Genomic DNA, 25,644 nt, shown 5'->3' with positions numbered 1-25,644 from the left:
CTATTATTATTGCTTATAGATGCTGTTTTAATTTTTATAATATCCTTTTTTTATATACGTTTGTATTTTGTAATAATGAATTATTTTTTTTCAAAATGTCGTTTCTTCTTCCCATAAGTCTTTACTTTTTATAAGCGTTTATTTGCTTGCCTGTATTTAGAAATGGAACAAAGGTTTTGAATTCTTTTTCTTTAGTTTTTTTTTTAAAATATGTTGTAGTGTCTATTAAATCTTTTTTTTTATAAAAATATTCTATTTTGATAACTTTTTTACTATATTTTCTTATTAGATTGCTGAATTTATATTCATATTTTGTAATATGGCTTTCTCAAAATGTCGTTTCTTCTTCCCATAAGTCTTGGCTTGTGAAACGTCATCTTTGTATCTGAATATGGAATTTCTTTTTTAAAGGTGTATCACATTTTTAAACTTTAATGTGCATTTTTTTTTTATTAATGATCTTTCTGGTTTTACTATTTTAGTTTTTTTTTTGATTTGTCTGATATGGGTGTGTATGTGTATGTGTATATATATATATATATATATATGTAGGTATATATATATATATATATATTTTTTTTTGCAACTCTATATTTTAATTGGGGTGTTATATAGTTTTTTCTTAAAAAATTTTCTTATGGAGCTGCCATCTTGAAATGGGGGTAATATTAGTATTAGTTTATGCGCCTGCCGCTTGGCTTTCTTTCAAAGGGTGGGGGGAGGGGGGAGGGATCTTTTTTCATGCTTTTGCTTTTTATTTTTTTGCTTTTAGTTTATGGGCTGACTTTAAATTGTTAATATTGTTGAGGTGTCAGGATCTCCGGTTGCTCCTGAATCAATTTTCCTTCTTCCTAAATTGTGGGTTATGTGTCTTTTTAACCTTTTATGTTACACACAATTAATATTGGTATGATGGATAAATCTATTAACTTTATCTCGTGGAATACTAATGGTTTAAATCATCCGATTAAACGTAAAAAAATATTTAAAGTATTCCATAGATTGAACGCTAATATTATTTTTGCACAGGAGACCCACATTAGGAGGGAGGATAATCAACGTTTTTTTAGGTTCTGGAAAGGTCAACAATTTCACTCAAATTGTACCGCTAAAATTAGGGGTGTGTCTATTTTTATAGACGCCTCAATTTCGTTTACACATTATGAAATTATTTCTGATCCACAGGGTAGATTTTTGTTGATAACTGGTTCACTTTTTAATCGGAAAGTTGTTTTAGTTAATATTTATGCTCCAAACTTTGATTGTCCTGAATTTTTTAAACGTTTATTTACTTCTCTTCCTAATTTGAATGAATATATGTTGATTATGGGTGGAGACTTTAATTGTTGTTTGAATCCTTCGATGGATAGATCTAAACCTATTCGAACTCTTCCGAATAGATCAGCTTTACTTATTAATTCTTTTATGGTTGATTCTGGAATTACTGAAATATGGCGGTTTTTGAATCCTAAAGGTAAAGAATTTTCATTTTTTTCACATGTATATCATAGTTATTCTAGAATTGATTACTTTCTTATTGATCATCGTTTATTAACAGATGTTATTGATTGTAAATACGATTCTATTGCTATTTCGGATCATGCGCCTTTGAAGTTATCTATCAAGATTTCGGATTCTTCTATCAATACTAGATCTTGGAGACTTAATGCTACTTTACTTCAAGATCCAGAATTTATTACCTTCATAAAACAACAAATTGACTTATTTTTTTCAACAAACTATAATGAAGAGATTGATAAAGGAATACTTTGGGACTCTTTCAAGGCTTTTATTCGTGGACAAATTATTTCATATTCCGCTGGTAAAAGAAAACAAAGATATTCAGATATAGCTTTATTGGTGGATAAAATTAAAGAAATTGATAAGATTTATTCCGTTACTCCTACCAAAGAACTTTATAAGAAGAGAGTTGAGCTTCAAATGGAACATAGTTTATTATTATCTTCTTCAATTGAGAATCAATTAATTAAGACTAGGGCTCAATTTTATATTCATAGTGATCGAACTGGTAAATTGTTAGCTAATCAATTAAAAGCTATTTCGACTAAGCGACAAATTATTAAAATTCGTAAACAAGACGGTAATTTAACTACTGATTATAAAGAAATCAATAACACTTTTCAAGATTTTTATAAATCTTTATATCAATCAGAATTTGACGGTGACCGGTTTACGATGGATAATTTTTTTAATAATTTGAATATTTCTAAACTGATAGATGAAGATTGTAGCTTGCTTGATGCTCCTATTTCTATGGATGAAATAAGAGAGGCTATCTCATCAATGAATTCAGGGAAAGCTCCTGGTCCTGATGGTTTTATTGTAGAATTTTTTAAAACTTTTTCTTTATTGCTTTCTCCTTGGCTATGTGAAATCTTTAATGATGCGTTTGTTAAGAAGAGATTACCTCAATCGTTTTATGAAGCTACTATCTCTTTAATTCTTAAAAAAGATAAAGATCCTACCTTATGTGCATCTTATCGCCCTATATCATTATTAAATGTAGACTCTAAGATTCTTACAAAAATTTTAGCCATTAGATTAGAAAAGGTATTACCACAGATTATTTCAGAAGATCAAACTGGTTTTATTAGGAATCGATATTCCTTTTTTAATATTAGAAAATTGATTAACATAATTTATACTTCATCACCTACAACCCCAGAATGTGTTATCTCATTAGATGCTGAAAAAGCCTTTGATAGAGTTGAATGGACATATTTATTTAATGCATTGAGAAACTTTAATTTTAGTCCTAATTTTATATCATGGATTAAATTAATATATTATAAACCTGTTGCTTCTGTTCTTACAAATAATTATAGATCCTCTTTTTTTCAATTATCTCGTGGTACGAGACAAGGTTGTCCTTTAAGTCCTTTATTATTTAATATTGCATTAGAACCTTTAGCTATTGCTATTCGTGAGTCTCCTAATATTTTTGGTATTACCCGTAATGAGAAGTTATACAAATTATCGCTTTATGCTGATGATTTGTTGTTATATATTTCTAATCCTAGTAGGTCTATTCCTGCTATTTTATCCTTGTTGGCTCAATTTGGTAGTTTTTCTGGTTATAAGTTAAACTTAGATAAGAGTGAGTTATTCCCTTTAAACGCGCAAACTTTATTGAGTGATAGGATGCCATTTAAAGTTGTTACTGATAACTTTATCTATTTAGGTATAAAAATCACCAAGAAATATAAAGATTTATTTGGACTGAATTTTTTACCTATGCTTCATCAAATTCAGCAACTTACTACTAGATGGTCTCCCTTATTTTTATCATTAGTTGGTCGGATTAATGCTATTAAAATGATGATTTTACCGAAATTTTTATATTTATTCCAAGCTTTACCAATTTTTATTCCTAAATCTTTTTTTGATAATATTGATTCAAAGATTTCCTCATTTGTTTGGCAAAATAAAAATCCTAGGTTAAGCAAAAGGCAATTACAAAAGTCTAAAAAAGATGGTGGTCTAGCTTTACCTAACTTTAGATTTTATTATTGGGCGAATAATATTCGTAACCTAATGTACTGGAAACTAGATTTGGATTCACCTGTGTGCCCACAGTGGGTAAATTTGGAATGTAGTGAGGTTAAGGGATATTCTATATTTTCCGTTCTTGGTTCTTTTCTTCCTATTGATTTAGCCAAATTCAATAAACAGATATCTAACCCTGTTGTTAAACATACACTACGAATTTGGTTTCAATTTCGCAAATTCTTTAATCTGAAAAACTTTGCTTTGGACAGCCCTATTTTATGTAATTTTTTTTTTAAACCTTCATTGACAGATCAAGCTTTTAGTATATGGAAAAGGAAAGGTATAAAATGTTTTCGTGATCTTTTTTTTGAAGGTACTTTGATGTCTTTTGATCAACTATCCAACAAATTTGAATTACCTAAATCTAATTTTTTTAGATACTTACAAATTAGAAATTTCTTACATAAAATTCTTCCATCTTTTCCTAATTCAACTCCATCGGATTTTTCAGATTTGATTTTTACTTTTAATCCTTGTCAGAAGGGATTAGTAGCTTTTATTTATAACATGATTATGAAGATACAGCCAGAAATATCGGATAGAATTAGACAAGAATGGGAAAAAGAACTTCGATGTAATATATCAACAGATAAATGGGAAAAAATTTTACAAATGGTTAATTCCTCCTCTATTTGTGCTAAACATGCTTTAATACAATTTAAAATTGTACATAGAGCTTATATGTCTAAAGATAAACTTGCCCGATTTTATTCGCATATCAATCCTCAATGTGACAGATGTCACTTAGAAGTGGCTTCATTGACTCACATGTTTTGGACATGTCCCACTTTACATAACTATTGGAAGGACATTTTTGATGTCATTTCCTCAGTATGGAATATCGATTTACAACCCCATTTTATTACTGCAATTTTCGGTATACCAAATGAAGATGGCAATCAGCTTTCCCCTTCAATCAGACGAATGATTGCTTTTGTAACATTAATTGCCAGAAGGTCTATATTACAAAACTGGAAAGAAGTAAATCCTCCTACTACATTTCAGTGGTTCTCCCAAACTATTTCTTATCTGAGTTTGGAAAAAATCAGAAGCACTATCTTTGATTCTTCAATTAAATTTGAAGAAACCTGGGGACCATTTATTCGACACTTTCATTTGAATTAATTTGGCTTATTTCAGATCCTTTTCTCTACTTATACTTGTTCAGGTATGGAGTTCTGGAGTTTTTCTTGACACCTTTATATATTTATAAAGTGCTATTATTGCCCATGTTAGTTTTAGTTTAGTATTTTTGTTCATTATATATTTTTTCTCATATATAATTTCAATTTTTTTTTCTTTTTTCGACGATTATTTTTGTTTTTCATATATATTTATATAGACTTGATTGATTTATGTACCTTTTGTTGATGGATGTTTTAATAGGATATTATTATCCTATTACTAATGTAATCTCAAGTCTATTGAATCTGTAATCTATTCATTATTTTGTGTTGTTTTTTTTATATATGAAATTTAATAAAAAGATTGAAAAAAAAAAAGAAAGAAAGAAGTCTTTATTCCTTGCAGGTTGGACTTCTTCCTGCCTGTGTACAGGCAGAAGCTAAAGAGTGTAGGTCCAGAGATTAGGAAAACAGGGAGGTGGTTGTAGGCTCGGCAGAGATGGTGCTCGGTGTCGGGGGGCTGGTTGGAGGATCGAAGTTTTCGGACGGACTCGGAGTTGACTGTGGTCGGAGCTCCCAAAGTGCCGTATCGGTAAGCTGTGGCGCTGGAGGTTCATGGCAGGAAGAGTTTTTCTTCCTTCTACCATCTGCGTGAGATGACGGGCTGTCGGGACTTTGAGACTTTCTTTTAAACCGTGCCATGGACTGCTCTTTATCAGATTACGGTATTGCTTTGCACTGTTGAAATTATGTGTTATAATTATGTGGTCTTTGTCAGTTAGTCTTTTATCAATTATGGTATTGTCTGCACTGTTGAAACTATATGTTAACTATAACTATATGTAACTATGTGGTTTTGTCTAGGTCTTGTAGCTTTAGGTTTGTCTGATGGGTTTGTAGTTCCTTTCCAGGGAACGTGCTAAGACGGTAGCGCGATATCGATACGCAGCAGCCTCTCCGGACTCTGGATTGGGGATTACCAAACATTATGTGTTTTTTCTTATGTGGTCTGTTTTGTGCTTTTTTGTGATAACATTGTCTCATTTTTTAACTGCATTGTATTTGTGGTTTATAAATGACAATAAACTGAATCTGAATCTGACTCTGAATCTGAATTTCATTGGCTCTTCACTCAAACTTAGAATGTCTGGACAGCAAAGATGCATACATTAGGATGCTTGTTATTGACTACTGTTCAGCATTCAGTGCCATTATCTCCTCAAGGTAAATCCTTAAGGTCCATGTCTGTGGCCTCAATATCTCCTTGTGCAATCAGATCGTCGATTTCCTCACTTGCAGATCCCAGTAAATTTAGATTGGCAACAACATCTCCTCCATGATCTACATTAGCACAGGTGCACCACAAGGCCGTGTGCTTCACCCCCGCTCTACTCACTTTACAATAACTGAGGAAAGTGAAACAATCAAGGAAACATCAAAGCCACGTGAAGAAGAAACATACTGAGACTCTGAAATACAGAAGCGTGCAGAGGAAACCCAGCAGGTCAGTCAGCATCTGTAGGGAGAGAAGAAGTAATATACATCAGAACAGTCAGGGTGGACAATAAGTGCAACTCCTGCCAGAGATGCACACGAGTAATTTGTTTATAAAAAAACACGTGCTGAAACTAGAAAACAAATTGCGAGAAACACACTCATCCTGACCTCCCTATCTCACAGCCTGTTACAATAGAAGTCAACATTGAATATCAATAGAAGAATCAAACACATAGATTTTTAAAATTGTTAAGTAAAACATGTAGAATTGGACTTTTAGTCCTTCATTGAACAGCTGGAAGTAGAAACGTCAATGTTATCAAAGAGGCAGTTTGTTACTGCATTGCTATGTAAAGTGAAAAACATCATCCATTTCTCGAGACCAGTTAAAATAAAAGAAATGGAGATCCCCTATACGTGGCACCCTCAAGTTACTCAGTTACGAACTGTTCGTTAATGTTATCATCTTAAAATATAACAGTTTCCACATTAAAACAGACAGCAACCAGCTCTCGCATACCTCTGAACTTCTTCACATTCTGTCACTTGTCACAAACTTTGTTTTGCTAAGATCACCTCCATTTAAATATTTGAATGAACAAAGCCGACTTTTCTGTAGAATAAAGGTAAAGTAATAGTTCATGTATCACAAATACTGCAGCAATTTTGTAGCATATTCAGTGAGATATGAAAATCCAGAAAATGCAACATAATTTGTAACTTCTACTTTCAGCTTCATGAAAAAAAAAATCTGACTGGCTTCCTTATCATTGGAGTGCATTGAATGGTGAATGTTCCTGAATTTCCGCAGTATTTGAAAATGAATGTCTCAAGAGGTTAGATTCTGTAATTTCAAGCCCAAAGGGAGAAATTTATGTCTAGTTAGTGCTTTGGCCACAGGCTGCAATGTCAAATTTTACTTGCTAATGTTCCTGGGAAATGTTTCCACTAAAAGTGGGGACACAAGTGATTACAGATCCTGGAACCTGGAGGAAAAATCAAACTGCACAGTGGGTCAAGCAGTATCTGTGGAGGCAGAGGGCTGGCCAAAATTTTTAGAGGCCCTGCATCAGAACTTGGAAGCAGTGTTTCAACCAGAAAAGGTAACCACAAATGCTGCTTCACTCACTCAGTCCCTCCAGCAGTCTGTTTTTTCGCTTCCGTCAGGGAAATTGCTTAGTGATAAGGAATTTCCCAACTTAACTGTTACATAGTGGAAAGAATTATCTTTGTGAATAAAGATCTATGAAAACTATTGCTCAATATTTATCAGACCAAAATATATAGACTTTATTCCAGAGATATGGAAGGAAGCAAACAACTTGTCCCCATTTGGCACTGATGTGTTACTGCAATGGAATTACCACACAAACATACTATGGTACAGAAAGAAATCTGGAGAGAAAATGCGATTTTACATTTGCAACAACCACACCACTTAGGAGCTTCTCCTTCTCATACAGATTTTTGAGAAATTTCTGTTATTCTGAGTAAGGGTTCAAGGGCACCTGAAGTGTTTTTGGTGTGAAAGGGTTGAAGAATTTAATGGTGGGACTCTAAAATCAGGTAGTTCATGAATAATGAAGAAATAAATTGTCTTGTTTACATGAATTAGTACATTGGAATGTGGGTGAAATACCATTAATCTGCTGTTTATATGTGTGCAGTTCAGATTTCTGCATTTTGTTACAATGACCCAATATCAGATTTTAGTAGACATAAAAGTAAACTAAACTAATGACATTACACAGCAAATTGTTTTGAGATCAATCAAATCAGTTGGCAGTTAGTGCCATAAAATTGTACTCTGTGATTTAATACTACAACTTATTGTTTTTAGATTATAATTTAAGTACTAACTTAAGCAAACTTCCACAATTTTACATTGAATCAATACTACAATTTTTTTTTCTGCAACATCCATCAAATTCCGTTGAGACTCTTTCATCAAATTGAGATAGGATTTGTTGAACATCCCAACAAATAAATCAATGGAGTTATTCAAAGCTCCCACTTCAAGTATGAAATGTTTTCATAAAATATGCCTTAGTGAAAGAGGAGGAACACACTCTCTTGTGTATGTTTAAAAGTTAATATTTTAAACTGTGGCATCAAAACGTATATATTTCATGGAAACAAAAAAACTATAAAATAGAAAACTCAAGAGCTATTACCTAAAAAAAGAAAATTAATTGTTTCACTCTAAATTAATTCTCAATCAATCCAAACTATATATTTTGCCCATTTCCTCCCCCCAAAAATTTCTATTTCTCTAAACATACAAATCTCAATTAAAAAAAAAGATTAGGAATTATACCAAAAAGCATACTTAAAGTTAAAAGTCACTCACATTTACTTTGTAATTACATTGTAATTACTTTGTAAATAAGATCAGCCAATTAACTAATCAAATCTATTAATAAATGCATCTCTTATAGTAATAGGGCCAGGTAGTAGGTATTCATTATTGCAGTGACAATGACTGTGGATTAACCAAACGTAAAAATTGCAATGTTATCTGAACTCTATTTACTGAAAAGATGAAAACATTGAAACACTTTAAACTCTTGCTTATACACCTTTCTTAATTTTGTTTGTTATATGAATTGATAGTTACATTTACTTTGGTATTTAAATATGCAACTTTTACAGTCAAATTGCAATGCAATTTTGTTTCATTTATTGGAAACTGGGTGTCTGCATTTTTTGCCTTTCATTAAATTTTCTTAAGAATGTGTGCATAAAGTTCCATTGTGGAGTTTTCCAATGAAGGTAATAGAACATTGCCAATGGATAAGTTCAAAGTACATATTTTTAAAGTATGTATATTTTATACACCTTGACATTCGTCTTCTTACAGGTGGCCATGAAACAAAGAATGCTAATAAAATCCTTTAAAAACAAAAGAAGGCTGGTGAACATCCAATGTGCAGAGAGAGAGCAAAAAAATCAGATCGTGCAGACAATAAAAGCAAGCAACCAGCATTCAGAACCCATATTCATAATGCCAGGCATCACTGCAGCCAATTCAGAAGTCCACAGAAGCCAGTAGAGATGACCTCAGTCCAGCACAGTCAAGCATCAAGATGAATTGGTTCGTCTCTTGCCCCTGACCCTAACACCCCAACCATTTCAATTTGGCCTTTTTCAATATGATTTGGACCTAGCAACAATGTAATAATGCAGGGTGTATGATTTGCAGGGAAACATGCAGGTGATACCATTTTGACGGTAAGTTGTAGTTTTGGGAAATGCTCGCAGAGCTATCAAGATAACTGCTATACACCTATTAATGGCACACATTGTAGATGTAGGGCACCTGTGATAGAAGAAATGCATAGTTAAAGTGGTAGATTGGATACCAATCAAATGGACTACGTTGTCCTGGATGGTCATATTGTCATAGAGCACTACAGCACAAAAGCAGGCTCTTCAACCCATATATTCCATGCTGAACTGTTATTATACCTAGCCCCCTCAAACAGCATCTGAAACATAAATATTCATACCCTGTAGCAATGTGCTACACACAGCGCTGCAATAAACGACACGGAGTCGATGAGCTGCAGTTGCAAAAGAGATTTATTCAAACTTCACGGCCTCGCTTTAAAGCCTTCCTAATCCCGCCCTCCCTGGGCAGGAATGCTGTAGGGGGCGCGTATTCTCAGTCCCGTCCTGCGCGCGGGCTTTTCCCCTTGCTGGTGACGCAGACTTGGCACCCTTTTTGGGACTGGCCTCAATGCCGGCGTGCACCGATTTGTGAGCCGGTTCAAGTGCGTTGGGAAGTGGGTCGCCACAAGCTCTCCTATTTAAGTACTTATCCAAATTTCTCTTAAATGTTGAAATCAAACCTATATCTGCCATTTCAACTGGCCACTCATTCCAACATTTCACCACCTTCAAAGTGAAGATGTTACCCCTCATGTTCCCCTTTAATATTTCATTTTTCACCCTATGACCCCGTGTTCTAGTCTTATCCAGCATTGATGGGAAAAGCCTACATTCGTTAATCTTATTTATACCTCTCATAATTTTGTATACCTCTATCAAATCTACCCTCAAACTCTCATGCTTCAGGAAGTAAAGTCCTACCATATTCAACCTTTCCCTCGAACTCAGGTCCTCAGTCCTAGCAACATATTTCTAAATTTTCTCTGCACTCTTTCAATCTTATTGACATCTTTCCTGTGGTAGGTGACCAAAACTGCACACAATATTCCCAATTAGGCCTCACCAATGTCTTAAATTACTTCATCTCCTTGACTCAATACTTTGATTTATGAAGGCCAATGTGCCATAAGCTCCTTTACGACCCCCACCTTCCTGTGATGCCCCTTTCAAGGAATTAAAAGACCATAAGACTATAAGATATAGGAACAGAATTAGTCCATGGCTGATCCATTTTCCCTCTCAGGCCCATTCTACTGTTCTCTTTCCATATCCCTTCATATCCAAACTAATCAAGACTCTACCAAACTCTGCTTTAAATATACCCAGTCTCTTGGCCTCCATAGCTAATTGTGGCAATGAATTCCAAAGATTCACCCCTCTCTGGCTAAAGGAATTCCTCTTCATCTCTGTTCTAAATGGACATCTCTATATCTGAGGCTATGACCTCTGATTGTAGACTCTCCCCCCACAGGAAATATCCTCTCCATATCCACTCTATCGAAGCCTTTCAATATTCGATAGGTTTCAATGAGGACGCCCTTCTTTCTTCTGAACTCCGGTGAGTACAGACCCAGATCGATCAAATGCTCTTCATATGTTAAGCCTTTCAATCTCAGAATCATTTTTGTGAACCTCATTTGAACCCTCTCTAAAGTCAGTACATCCTTCCTAAAAAAAGTAGTCCAAAACTGCTCACAATACTCCAAGTGAGGCCTCACCAGTGCTTTATAAAACCTTAACATTTCATGCTTGCTTTTATATTTTAGTAGTCTTTAAATGAGTGCTAACATTGGATTTGCCCGTCTCACCACCAGCTCAACCTGCAAGTGAACCTTAAGGGAATCCTGCACAAGGACACCCAAATCCCTTTATACTTCAGATTTTTGTATTTTTTTCTCTATTCAGAAAACAGTTTACCTTTTAATTTTTCTACCAAAGTGCATGATCATTCACTCCCCAACACTGTATTCCATCTGCCACTTCTTTGTTCATTCTCCTAATCTTTTAAGTCCTTCTGTAGCCTACGTACTTTCACAAAACTGCATGGCCCTCCACTTATTTTTGTCTCATCCACAGACTTTACAAAATAAGCTATCAATTCTGCCACCCAAGTCACTGAAATATATTGTAAAAGGTTGTCCCAACGCAAAGCCTTGTGGAGCCCTAGACACCAGCAACCAACCAGAAATGGTTCCCTTTATTCCCACTCTTTGCCTCTTGCCTATCAGCCAGTGCTCCTATCCATGCTAGTATCTTTCCTGTAATGCCATGTACCCTTAACTTGTTAAGCAGCCTCATGTGTAACATCTTGTCAAAGGCCTTTGGAAAATCCTAGTATACAACATCCACCATACTCCTTGCCTATCTTGCTTGTCATTTCTGTCAGGCAAGATTTTTCATTTTGAAAACCTTGTTGATTATGGCCTATTGTATCATGTGTCTCCAAGTATGCTGAAGCCACATCCTTAACAATCAACTCCAGCATCTTCCCAGCCACAGAGATAGACTAACAGGTCCTGGCTCTCTCCCTTCTTGAAGAGTGGAATGATAATGCAATTTTCCATGTCAGAATCTAGTGATTCTTTAAATTATTATTGATGCCGCCACAATGTCTTCGGCCATCTCTTTCAGAACCCTGAGGTGTACACCATCTGATCCAGGTGACTCATCTACCTTCAAACCTTTCAGTTTCCCAGATACTTTATGTATCTGAAGAAACTTTTATTATCTTCTTTAATATTATAGGCTAGCTTAACTTTGTATTCCATTTTTTCCCTCCTTTATGACTTTGTTAGTTGCTTTCTGTTGGATTTTAAAAGCTTCCCAAACATCTAAATTCCCACTAATTTTTGGTGTCTATTATATACCTTCTCTTTTGCTCGCATTTTAGCTTTGATTTCTCTTGTTGGCCAAGGTTGTGTTATCTTGCCTTTAGAATCCTTCTTCCTCTTTGGGATGTATATATACTGCACCTTCCAAATTGCTTCCAGAATCTCCAGGCATTGCTGCTCTGCCATCATCCCTGCTGGTGTTCTTTTCCAATCAATTTTGGCCCACTCCTCTCTCATCCTTTAGTAAACCCTTTTATTCTACTGTAACACTGATACATCTGACTTTAGCTTCTCCTTCTCAAATTGCAGGGTGAATTCTAATATACTATGATCATTTACCCCCAAGGGTTCCTTTACCTTGAGTTCTCTAATCAATTCCGGTTCATTTCACAACATCCAGTCGAGAGCAGCTCATCCCCTAATGGGCTTAACCATGAACTGATCTAAAAAGCCATCAAGTCATAGAGAAGCACAGCAATGAAAAAAGCCTTTTGGTCCATCTAGTCCATTCTTAAACCATTTATACTGCCTACTCTCATAGACTTCCATAGCCCTACTGTCCACATATCTATCCAAACTTCTCCTAAAGGTTGAAATTGAGCTTGCATACATCACTTGCACTGGCAGCTCATTCCACACTCTCAGGACTCTCTGAGTGAAGAAGTTTCCCTTCATTTCCTCTTGAACTTTTCACCTTTCGCCCTTGACCTCTAGTTGAAGTCTTACCCATCCTCAGTAGACAAAAGCATGCTTGCATTTACCCTATCTACACCCCTTATAGTTTTGTATACCTCTATCAAATCTATACCAATCTTCTACATTCTAAGGAATACAGTCCTAACCTATTCAACATCCTCTTATAACTCAGGTCTCCCAGACCTGGCAACATCTTGTAAATTTTCCCTGTGTTCTTTCATCCTTATTTCCATCTTTCCTGTAGGTAGGTGACCAAAACTGCACACAATACTCTAAATTAGGCTTCATCAACATCTTCTACAACGTCAACATAACATTTCCTGTACTCAGTACATTGATTTATGAAGGTCAATGTCCCAATAGCTTTCTTTACAACCCTGTCTACCTATAATGTCACTTACAAAGAATTATGGACCTGTATTCCCAAATCCCTTTGTTTTATCACACTCCTCAGTGCCTTACCGTTCACTGTGCAAGACCTACCTTGGTTGGTCCTACTGAAATACAATACTTTGCATTTGCCTGTAGTAACTTCCATCTGCCATTGTTCAGCCCATATTTCCAGCTAATGCAGATCTAACTGCAAACCATGACAGCCTTCCTTCCTGTCCCCTACACCCTCATTATTGCTGATCCAGTTAACTACATTATCATCCAGATCATTGAATGCCAAGCGACTGAACCTTCTTCACCAACCTCCCTTGCAGGACCTTGTCAACTGTCTTGCTAAAGTCCATGTAGACAGCATCCTCTGCTTTGCCTTCATCCACTTTCCTGCTAACTTCTTCAAAAAACTCTATAAGATTGGTTGACTTTCCTGAACACATTTGACAAACTTTATCCCATCTAGTCCTTTCACAGTGCAGGATTCTCAGTCATTATGTGGTAAGTTAAAGTCACCTACTATAACAACCTTATGTTTCTTGCAACAGTATACGATCTCTCTCTAAACCCCAAGGACTGTTGGGTAATCTGTAATGTAGCCCCATTAACATGATCATACCTTTCTTATTCCTCAATTCCACTCATAATTCCTCACTAGACAAGTCCTCCAGTCTGTGCTGACTGAGTACTGCCAGGACAGTTTCCCTGACTAATAACGCCACCCCACCTCCTTTAATCCTCCCTGCTCTGTCACGTCTAAAACAACAGAACCCCAGAATACTGAATTGCCAGTTCTGACCTTCCTGCAACCAAGTCTCACTATTGGCTACAATGTCATAATTCCAGTTGTTGATCCATGCCCTGAGCATATCCACCTTTCCAATGATACTTCTTACATTGAAATACATGCAGCTCAGGACACCAGTCGCAGCATGCTCAAACTTTTGATTCCTGACTTTGTCTGAGGTCTTACCAATATCTGTCTCCACAACCTCTCTACTAACTGTTCTAGCACCCTGGTTCCCACATCCCTGCAACTCCAGGTTAAACCCCACTTGGCAGCATTAGCAAATCTTCCCCTAGGATATTAGTCCCCTCCAGTTCTCATGCAAACCATCTCTTCTGGACAGGTCCCAATGATCCCAAAGTTCAAAAAATCTTATGCCCTCCCTCCTACACCAACCCCTTAACCACATATAAAAATGTATAATCTTCCTATTTCTGGTCCGACTGCACATGGCGCAGGTAGCAATCCTGAGATCACAACCCTGGAAGTCCTGCCCTTTAACTTAGCACCTAAATCCCTGAACTCCCTACGCAGAACCTCATCACCTGTCCTACCCATGTCATTGGCACCCACATGGATTACGACCCTGGCGGTTCACACTCCCACTTAAGAATGCTGAGAACTTGATCCAAGATGTCCCGAAGCTTGGGACCCAGGAGGCAACATACTATCAAGGAATCTCGTTCTCACCCACAGAACCTCCTATCCATTCCACTAATTAACAAATCCCCTATCACCAAGTTTGCCTCTTTCTCTCTTCCTTTCTGAGTCACAGAACCAGACATAGTGTAAGAGACTGTACCACTGTAACTTTCCTCTGCAAGGCCATCGCCACAACAGTATCCAAAGTGATATACCTGTTCTTGAAGTGGATGGCTACATGGGTACTCTGCACTGGCTCCTTAACACCTTTCCCCTTCCTGACTGTTACCCAGTTTGCTGTGTCCTGCACCCTGGATGAAACTGCCTCTCTATATGTCCTACCTATCACCTCTTCAGCCTCCCGAATGAACCGGAGTTCATCCAGTTCCAGTTCCAACTCCTTAATGTGGATTGTTAGAAGCTGCAACTGGATGCACTTCTCGCAGTTGTAGTCCTCAAGGACACTGGAGGTCTATCTGCCTTCCCATGTCCCACAAGAGGAGCACTCCACTATCCTGCCTGGCATCTCTACTGTTCAAACTGAGCAAGTGTAAAGAAGGGGAAAAAATCTACCTGCAGCTTTTCCTTTTTGCCTTCTCTGACTGAAGCCTCGAAGAACTGAAGTCTCAAAATCTCTACTCTAACTCTGTCCTCTCCACTGACAGCCACTGCAATGATGGACATTCTACCTGCATATTGAAATCCCGCCTGACTATCATAATTCTGCCTTTTTGGCAAGTGTTTTCTGTCTTCCATTATGATTTACAGACCACATCTTTACTACTGCTTGGGGGTCTGTGTATGATTCCTATCAGGGTTCTTTTTACCTTTGTAGTTCCTTAGCTCTACCCACAACAACTCAACACCCTCCAACCCTATTTCACCTCTTTCTAATGATTTGATTTCATTTTCTACCGACAGAGCCATGCCTCTCTTTCTGCCTACCTGCCTGTCCTTTCAAAACAATGTGTATCCTTTGACTTTAAACTCTCAGCTACATTGGGACACCCACAACATCGTACATGCCAATCTGTAATTATGCTACAAGTTCATCTATCATATTCCATACACTGTGCGCATTCAGATATAGCACTTTCTGTCCTCCATTCACCTTTTTCAATTTTGTCTGCATTTTACATTGCAACTCATCCTGTTGACTGCAGTTTTGCCCTATCAACGTCTCCTTGCTAGCTGTGTCACTGCACGCTGCCTCTGTTTGTAAACCAACTATCTCATCCCCAGCACTATTACTCTGGTTCCCATCCCTCTGCCAAATTAGTTTAAACACTCCCAAACAGCACTAGAAAAATGGCCCACAAGGATATTTGTCCCCATGGGGTTGGGGTGTAATCCAGCCCATTTGTACAGCTTGTCCCTTCCCCAGAAAAGATTCCAATGATCCATGAATCTGAACCCCTGCCCCTGTACTAGTTTCTCGGCCATGCATTCACCTGCCAAATGATCCTATTCTTATCCTCACTGGCAGGTGGCACGGGCATGCAATCCAGGGATTACTACCCTGGTGCTTCTGCATTTCAGCTTTCTACCGAACTCCCTAAAAATGCTCTTTAGGACATCCTCACCTATGTCATTGGTGCCAATATGTACCAAGGCTTCCTCCCCCTTTAGAATGCAGTGGACCCAAAACATCCTGGAAACCAGGAAATGAACCTGGTCAGGTGTCAGGTCTCTCAGTGGGAGAGCATTTTGGAGATAGTGATCACAATTCTATCTCCTTTACCATAGCATTGGAGAGAGATAGGTACAGCGTTTAATTGGAGTAAAGGAAAATATGAAGCTATCATGCAGGAACTTGGAAGCATAAATTGAGAACAGATGTTCTCAGGGAAATGTATGGCAGAAATGTGGCAAACATTCAGGGGATGTTTGTGTGGCATTCTGCATAGATACCTTCCAATGAGACAAGGAAAGGATGGTAGGGTATAGGGACTGTGGTGTACAAAGGCTGTTGAAAATCTAGTCAAGAAGAAAAGAAAAACTTACAGAAGGTTTAAAAAACTAGGTAATGATAGAGATCTAGAAGATTATAAGGCTAGCAGGAAGGAGTTTAAGAATGAAATTAGGAGAGCCAGAAGGGGCCATGAGAAGGCCTTGGCGAGCAGGATTAAGGAAAACCCCAAGGCATTCTACAAGTATCTGAAGAGCAAGAGGATAAGACCTAAGAGAATATGATCAATCAATTGTGACAGTGCAAAAGTATATATGGAACCAGAGGATATAGCCGAAATATTTGATGAAATTTTTGCTTCAGTGTTCACTATGGAAAAGGATCTTAGCAATTGTAGGGATGATTTACAGCAGACTGAAAAGCTTGAGCATACGGACATTAAAAAAGAGTATGTGCTGGAGCTTTTGGAAAGCATCAAGTTGGATAAGTAACCGGGACTGGACAAGATGTACCACAGGCTACTGTGCGATGCGAGGGATAAGTTTATGGAGCCTCTGGCAATGATCTTTGATTCATCAATGGGGACGGTTGATGTTCTGGAGGGTTGTGGATGTTGTTCCTTTATTCAAGAAAGGGAGTAGTGGTAGCCCAGGAAATTTTAGACCAGTGAGTCTTACTTCAATGGTTGGTAAGTTGATGGAAAAGAGAGGCAGGATTTATGAACATTTGGAGAGGCATAATATGATTAAGAATAGTCAGCATGGCTTTGTCAAAGGCAGGTTGTGCCTTATGAGGCTGAAAGAATTTTTGGAGGATGTGACTAAACATATTGATGAAGATAGAGCGGTAGGTGTAGTGTATATGGATTTCTGCAAGGCATTTGATAAGGTACCCCATGCCAGACTTATTGAGAAAGTAAGGAGGCATGGGATCCAAGGAGACCTTGCTTTTTGGATCCAGAAATGGCTTGCCCACAGAAGGCAAAGAGTGGTTATAGACGGGTCATATCCTGCATGGAGGTCTGTGACCAGTGGAGTGCCTCAGAGGTCTATTCTGGGACCACTTCTTCTTTGTGATTTTTATAAATGACCTGGATGAGGAAGTGGAGGTTAGTAAATTTGCTGATGACACAAAGGTTGGAGGGTGTTGTGGATAGAGTGAAGGGCTGTCAGAGTTACAACGGGACATTGATAGTGGCAGATGGAGTTCAACCCAGATAAGTGTGAGGTGGTTCATTTTGGTAGGTCAAATATGATGTCAAAATATTGTATTAATGGTAAAACTGTTGGCAGTGTGGAGGATTAGGGTGATCTTGGGGTCTGAGTCCATAGGACACTCAAAGCTGCTGCACAGGTTTATTCTGTGGTTAAGAAGACATATGGTGCATTGGCCTTCATTAATCGTGGGATTGAGTTTAACAGCTGAGAAGTAATGTTGCAGCTCTGTCGGACCCTGGTCAGACCCCACGTGGAGTTCACCTAGTTCTGGTCGCCTCACTACAGGAATGATGTGGAAACTACAGAAAGGGTGCAGAGGAGATTTACAAGGAAGTTGCCTGGATTGGGGAGCATGCCTTATGAGAGTAGGTTGAGTGAATTCAGCCTTTTTTCCTTGGAGCAATGGAGGATGAGAGTTAACCTGACAGAGGTGTATGAAGTGATGAGAGGCATTGATTGTGTGGATAGTCAATGGCTTTTTCCCAGGGCTGAGATGGCTAACATGAGATGGCACAGTTTTAAGATGCTTGGAAGTACGTAGGTATGGAGAAGATGTCAGGGGTACGTTTTTTTATGCAGAGAGTGGTGAGTGTGTAGAATGGGCTGCTGGCGACGATAGTGGAAGTGGATATGATAGGGTCTTTTAAGAGAGTCCTGAAGAGGTACATGGAGCTTAGAAAAATAGAGGGCTATTGGTAACCCTAGGTAATTTTTAAAGTAAATTCATGTTTGGCACAGCATTGTGGGTCGAAGGGCCTTTATTGTGCTGTAGGTTTTCTATGTTTCTATCCCTGATCCTGGCACCAGGGAGGCCAACATACCATCCGGGTGTGTCTATTGTGCCACAGAATCTCATCCCTTTTTCTTTGACTGTGGAATCTCCTATCACTTCTTCAATTCTCTTCACCTCTCTCCTCTTCTGAGCCATAGCACCAGACTCAGTGTCAGAGACCCGGTCATTGCAGCTCCGCCAGTAGGTTGTCCCCCTCAGTAATATCTAAAGAGGTATACTTATTATTGAGTGGAATGGCCACAGGGCAACTCTGCACTGGCTGTATATATCCTTTCCTTCTCCTGAAAGTCATCCAGTTACCCATCACCTGTAACCTAGGGGTGACTACCTCGCTGTAGTTCCTATCTATCACTTCCTTGTTCTTCCGTATGAGCCAGAAGATCCAATTTCTTAATGCATCCCCTGAGGAACTGCAGCTTGGTGCACCTGGTGCAGAGGATGTAGTTATCTGGGAGGCTGGAGATCTCCCAGAATTCCTAAATCTCACACACAGCGCAAAATGCTACCTCTGGAGCCATTCTATGCCCTAACACATGAGGAATGAACAACTAAAAACTAAAAGAGAAACTTACTAGCTACTTTTCCTCGCCTAAGCCTGATGAGCCAAATCCACTCCGAACACTGACCCACTCTTAACAAAGACCACTCCACTCATGGCATTTTTATTTACCCGTTCTAATGAATCCTGCTCAGTGATCTGTATTCCCAGATAACTCTTTTCCACCACATTCCTCAGAGATCCATGCTCACTGTGTAAATCCTACCCTTGCTTGTCCTCCCAACATGCAAAATGGTGTCATTTTTCTTGATCATTCTTAGCCCTGCATTCATCCAGAGAGTAGATCTGAGTGTTCCTGATCTCTGCTTAACTGACGTTGGAAAAGGCTTTTGGCTGTACAGAGAGGAAATCCGAGACAGCTTCTCATCTGCATTGACGGCTAGTTGACTTTTGTGACTGGTTAATGGTGACAAAGAAGGAGGTCTATAGAAATGGACAATCTTGAAATTCAGCTACAGATTGGCAACTATGACGTGGTGGCCATCTCTGAAACTTCGCTAAAGGATGACTACCATTGGGAGCTGAACGTCCAAGGATATATTGCTTATGGGAAAGATAAGTTAGGAGGCAAGAGGGGGTGGTGTGGCTCTGTTTGTAAGACATAATACTAAATCATTTGAAAGAGATGACATAGGATTGGAAGTTGTAGAATCTCTATGGTTGAGTTAAGAAATGGCAAGGGTAAAAGAACCCTAATGACAGTTGTATACAGGCCTCCAAACAGCAGCAAGGATGTGGATTACAAATTACAGCGGGGATAGAAAAGGCATATCGGAAAGGCAATGTCATAATAATCGTTGGGGATTTTAACATGAAAGTGGATTGGGAAAACCAGGTCAGTACTGGACATCAAGAGAGAGAAGTTATAGAATGTCTAATGGATGGCTTTTCAGAACAGCTTGTTGCTGGGCCCACTAGGGGATCGGCTGTGCTGGATTGGGTGTTGTGCAATAATCTGGAAGTGATAAGAGAGCTTAAGGCTAAGGAACCCTTAGAGAACAGTGATCACAATATGATTGAATTCACATTGAAATTTGAGGGGGAGAAAATAAAATCCAATGTGTCAGTATTTCAGTGAAATAAGGGAAATTACAATGGTATGAGAGGGGAACTGGCCGAAGTTTACTGGAAAGGGACATTTGCAGGAAAGACAGCAGAGCAGCAATGGCTGGAGTTTCTGCGAAAAATGAGGGAAGTGCAAGACAGATATATTCCAAATAAAAAGAAATTTTCAAAGGGAAGATGGATACTACCGTGGCTGAAAAGTGAAGTCAGAACCAAAGTAAAAGCAAAAGCATAAGTGAAGGCACAGAAGGAAGCCAGAGCTAGTGGGAAGGTAGAGGATCGGGGAGCTTTTAAAAACTTGCAGAAGGAAATTAAGAATATAATTCAGAAGGAAAAGATGAATTATGAGAGGAAGCTGGTGGCTAATATCAAAGAAGGTCCTAAAAGCTTTTTTAAATATACAGTCGGCCCTCCTTATCTGTAGATTCCGCATGTGCGATTCAACCAACCGTGGATCGGGAAAACCCAGAAGTTCTCTCTCCAGCACGCGACACTTGAGCATGTACAGACTATTTTTTCTTGTCATTCTTCCCTTGTGGCGGTTCACACTCTCGGGACTCGAACAGCCATTGGGAGCCGTGGGCAGACACACGGTAACGTGTTTGGAACTACCAGCTCGGGGCAGACCTACCAGGGACAGTCTGTCGTCACGTCAGCCCTGCGGGTTGCAGAGGCCCATGGGAGGGGAGATTGAAGTGCGCGATTTTGAATCAGTAAAGGCTGATGCACCATCAATAACTCACACTGAGACGTAGGCGAGATATCGGCTTTTATTGACTGGAAGAAGGAACCAGGAGTGAGTGTCTATCATACAAGGTCCTGGAGACTGAGGCCGATCTTCAGGCCGCAGGTCTCCTTTATACAGGGGCCTGTGGGAGGAGCCACAGGAGCAGTCAGCAGGGGCGTGTCCCGACAGGCACATAGTTCACCACATTCACCCCGGATCAGGTGGTCGAATCTGTCGCTGCGATCTACGTAGCACCGGCTGTGACCGCATAGGTGCCGGCAACATTGGCGATTGCACAGGGGACGGGGGTTGCGCGTGTTCTTGCCCACTAGGCGCCGGTGATCCCTCATGCATGTGCGAGGCGCCTGGTATAAATGCGTACGAAACGCCTGGTATACAAGTGTCGTGAGGAGTCTGTGTAGGGCCTGGTGAGTACGGTGTCACCTCTGGTGCAGGGTTCACAGTTACCGGAGAGCCTTCAGGGTAGTGGTCTGCTGCACCTGCGGGTGCCAGGTCGCGGATGGAGACCGTGTCCTCCCGCCCATCAGGTAAGACCACGTAAGCATACTGGGGGTTCGCATGGAGAAGGTGAACCCTCTCCACCAGCGGGGAGTATTTATTGCTCCTCACATGTTTCCGGAGCAGCACTGGCCCCGGGGACGTCAGCCAAACTGGTAGGGTGGTCCCAGTGACAGACTTCCTGGGAAAAGAGAATAGGCGTTCGTGAGGGGTGGCATTGGTGGACGTACATAACAGAGAGCGGATAGAGTGCAGTGCCTCAGGGAGGACCTCCTGCCATCGAGAGACCGGCAACCCTTTGGACTTGAGGGCTAAAAGTGTGGCCTTCCACACTGTGGCATTCTCCCGCTCTACCTGGCCATTACCCCGGGGATTATAACTCGTGGTCCGACTGGTAGCAATGCCCCTAGCTAGCAAGTACTGGCGCAGCTCCTCACTCATAAAGGAGGACCCTCTATCACTGTGGATATAGCAGGGATACCCGAACAGAGTGAAGAGCTGGCGCAGGGCTTTGATGACGGACGTGGTAGTGGTGTCGGGGCAGGGGATGGCAAAGGGGAACCGTGAGAACTCGTCAATAACACTGAGAAAATAGACATTGCGGTCAGTGGAGGGAAGGGGGCCCTTAAAGTCAACACTCAGGCGTTCAAAAGGGCGGGTGGCCTTGACAAGTTGTGCCGTGTCAGGACAGTAGAAGTGCGGTTTGCACTCGGCACAAATTTGGCAGTCCCTGGTCATCGTCCTGATGTCCTCCAGGGAGTACGGCAGGTTCCGAGCTTTCACAAAATGGTAAAATCGGGTGACCCCCGGATGGCAAAGTTGTGCATGAAGGGCGTACAGCTGGTCGAGCTGTGTGCTAGCACATGTTCCCCGGGATAGGGCATCAGGGGGCTCATTGAGTCTGCCAGGCCGGTACAGGATATCATAGGTGTAGGTGGAGAGTTCTATCCTCCACCGCAAAATCTTATCATTTTTGATCTTGCCCCGCTGTTGGTTGCTGAACAGGAACGCAACCGAGCGCTGGTCGGTCAGCACAGTGAATCTTTTGCCAGCAAGATAGTGCCTCCAGTGCCTAACAGCCTCCACTATGGCCTGGCCTTCTTTCTCCACCGCGGAGTGCCGAATTTCAGAGCCTTGGAGGGTGCGAGAAAAGAATGCTACTGGTCTGCCTTCCTGATTAAGGGTAGCAGCCAGAGCGAAATCGGAGGCATCACACTCCACTTGGAAGGGAGCGGTCTCGTCCACTGCATGCATCGTAGCTTTGGCAATGTCCGCTTTAATGCAGTTGAAGGCCGCGCAGGCCTCAGCAGAGAGGGGAAACAAGGTAGACTTGACCAGGGGGCGAGCCTTGTCTGCGTAATGGGGGACCCATTGGGCGTAATAGGAAAAAAAACCCAGGCACCGTCTGAGGGCCTTGAGAGTGGTGGGAAGAGGGAGCTCTAACAGGGGGCGCATACGTTCGGGATCAGGCCCAATAACCCCGTTTTCCACGACATACCCAAGTATAGCAAGGCGGGTGGTACCAAAAACACACTTGTCCCTGTTATAAGTAAGGTTCAGAGCTGCGGCCACTTGGAGAAACCGTTGGAGGTTGGCGTCGTGATCTGGCCTGTCATGACCACAGATGGTGATGTTATCCAGATAGGGAAATGTGGCCTGCAGTTGGTACTGGTCCACCATCCGGTCCATTTCCCTCTGGAAGACAGAGACACCATTCGTGACACCGAAAGGGACGCGCAGGAAGTGATAGAGCCGGCCGCCCGCCTCGAAGGCGGTGTAGGGGCGGTCCTCTGGGCAGATGGGGAGCTGGTGATAAGCGGATTTCAGATCTATTGTCGAGTACACCTTATACTGAGCAATCTGGTTGACCATATCCGCGATGCGGGGTAGGGGGTATGCGTCAAGCTGCGTAAACCTATTGATGGTTTGACTATAGTCCACCACCATCCTATTTTTCTGCCCAGTCCGAACAACAACCACCTGGGCCCTCCAAGGGCTTGTGCTCGGCTCAATGATCCCCTCCCTGAGCAGCCGCTGCACCTCCGACCGAATGAAGGCCCGGTCCCCCGCGCTGTACCTCCTGCTTTTGGTTGCCACAGGTTTACAGTCGGGGGTCAGGTTGGCGAACAGCGGTGGGGGAGGGATCTTGAGAGTGGAGAGGCTGCAAGTGTCGGTAGCGCAGCTGTTGGCCTGGTTCTGGATGGGATGTGTGTGTCCGTGTGTGTGTGTGGTCAGTAGCGGGGTATGTGAAGAAGTCCCACAAAACTGAGGATTCTTGACAGTGAGTGGTGGGAGGGGCCCGTCGTATACCATAGTCACACTTTCGAGATGGCTCTGGAAGTCCAGCCCCAATAGCACAGGTGCACACAGATTAGGCATGACCAGCAGTTCAAAGTCCCGATATTCTGTGCCTTGCACCACCAAAGTCGCTACACAACCCGCCCGGATGTCTGCGGACTGCGACCCAGAGGCCAAATGGAACCTCCGACTGACCGGCCGCGTTGCAAGTCCGCAGCGTTGCACTGTGTCCGGGTGAATAAAACTCCCAGTGCTGCCCGTGTCAAACAGGCATCCAGTCCAGTGGCCCTCTACCTGGATGTCCATCATGGATCTTGCAAGCTGGTGTGGGGCGCTTTGGTCGAGAGTTACAGTGGCCAGAGACCCGGTCAGCATCGGAGGGCCGGGGGCGGGGCGTACTGACGTCAACAAAGATGGCCGCTCACATCCGGGGTACCCGGTCAGCATCCGAGGATCGGGGGCGGGGCGTGCTGACGTCGACAAAGATGGCCGCCCACATCCCGGCATGCAAGATGGCGGCCCCCACGTTTCACCCGCAGCGCTGCACTCCGCTCGAGGTTGAGACTTACAGACCTTGGCGAAGTGGCCCCGCTTTCCGCAGCTGGAGCAGGTCGCTTCTCGCGCTGGACAGCGTCGTCGAGGATGTTTCTTTTGGCCACAGAAATAACAAAGCACGAGTTGCTTACGGGCCACAGCCGTGGTCTGGGTCGGGGAGCTCGTGGAATGGCGACTGGCGGCGGCGTTGGCGAATTCGCTCCCGGGAGCCGGCGGTGGCGGGGTCTGAGGCGTCCACGAAACCGGCGGGGAATCGCGCGACTGGACAGCGTCGGCGTTATGCCGCGCAGCTTCTAGAGCGTTGGCCTTCTCTATCGCCGAGCTTAAGGTAAGATCCGAGTTCTCCAGCAGCCGCTGGCGCATGTACACTGACCTCAGTCCCGTCACAAAGGCGTCTCGCACCAGCAGCTCCGCATGCTGTTCTGCCGTGAGCGTCTTGCAGTCACAAGCTCGGACGAGTGTCTGTAGTGCTCGGAGAAACTCAGCGCACGATTCGCCAGGCCGCTGTTGCCGGGTAGCTAAGCGATGTCTTGCGTAGACGGTGTTCACCGGCCGCAGGTACTGTCGTTTGAGGGCGTCCAGTGCCCCTTCATAGGTCGGCAGGTCCCGGATAAAGGAGTAAACTTTGGAGGAGACCCTCGAGAGTAGGATTCTGTGCATAACGGCGGGTTCAGTCGCACGAAGCTCCGCCAAGTACGATTGGAAGCATGCAAGCCAGTGTTCAAAAGCGAGAGCTGCGTCAGGGTCTTGAGGGTCCAAATCCAACCGGTCCGGACGCAAAACGGGTTCCATGTTTTAAAACTTCCAGTCAATAAAATTGATGCACCATCAATAACTCACACTGAGACATAGGCGAGATATCGGCTTTTATTGACTGGAAGAAGGAACCAGGAGTGAGTGTCTATCATACAAGGTCCTGGAGACTGAGGCCGATCTTCAGGCCGCAGGTCTCCTTTATACAGGGGCCTGTGGGAGGAGCCACAGGAGCAGTCAGCAGGGGCGTGTCCCGACAGGCACATAGTTCACCACAAAGGCATTCTGAGTTCAGCTCTCTCTGTCTCCGTGTGTTTCTTTAGTAGCGCGTTGCACGTGACTACATTGGTGACCCTGACGTTCCAGACGGCATCTGGAGCTGGCGACTCAGCAACCAGCCATGAGTCCAAGCAACTCGCACAGCGTGGTCTCTCTGAAGCTCCCGACTTTCTGGGCCACTCAGCCCCATGGTTGGTTTGAGCAGGCTGAGGCCCAGTTCAATATCAGAGACATTACAGCCGACGCCACGTGGTACTACTACGTGGTC

General features: G+C 41.7%; 1 protein-coding gene across 1 annotated transcript in view; it reads right to left on the bottom strand.

Annotated features, from left to right (window-relative positions):
- Positions 1 to 23,915, bottom strand: part of LOC132397631 (uncharacterized) — an 82,813-nt gene extending 58,898 nt beyond the window's left edge. Inside the window, exon 1 of the mRNA XM_059976405.1 lies at positions 21,233 to 23,915. Within this exon, the coding sequence (XP_059832388.1) occupies positions 21,233 to 23,870 (2,638 nt within the window). The 5' untranslated portion in view covers positions 23,871 to 23,915. The remainder of the gene's footprint in view (positions 1 to 21,232) is intronic.
- Between the last annotated feature and the right edge of the window lie 1,729 nt (positions 23,916 to 25,644).

This window comes from Hypanus sabinus, chromosome 8 (assembly GCF_030144855.1).
Source record: "Hypanus sabinus isolate sHypSab1 chromosome 8, sHypSab1.hap1, whole genome shotgun sequence".
Taxonomy (NCBI): Eukaryota; Metazoa; Chordata; class Chondrichthyes; order Myliobatiformes; family Dasyatidae; genus Hypanus; species Hypanus sabinus.
Note: the sequence above shows the minus strand (reverse complement) of the source record. Positions and strands in the feature narration are given on the sequence as shown.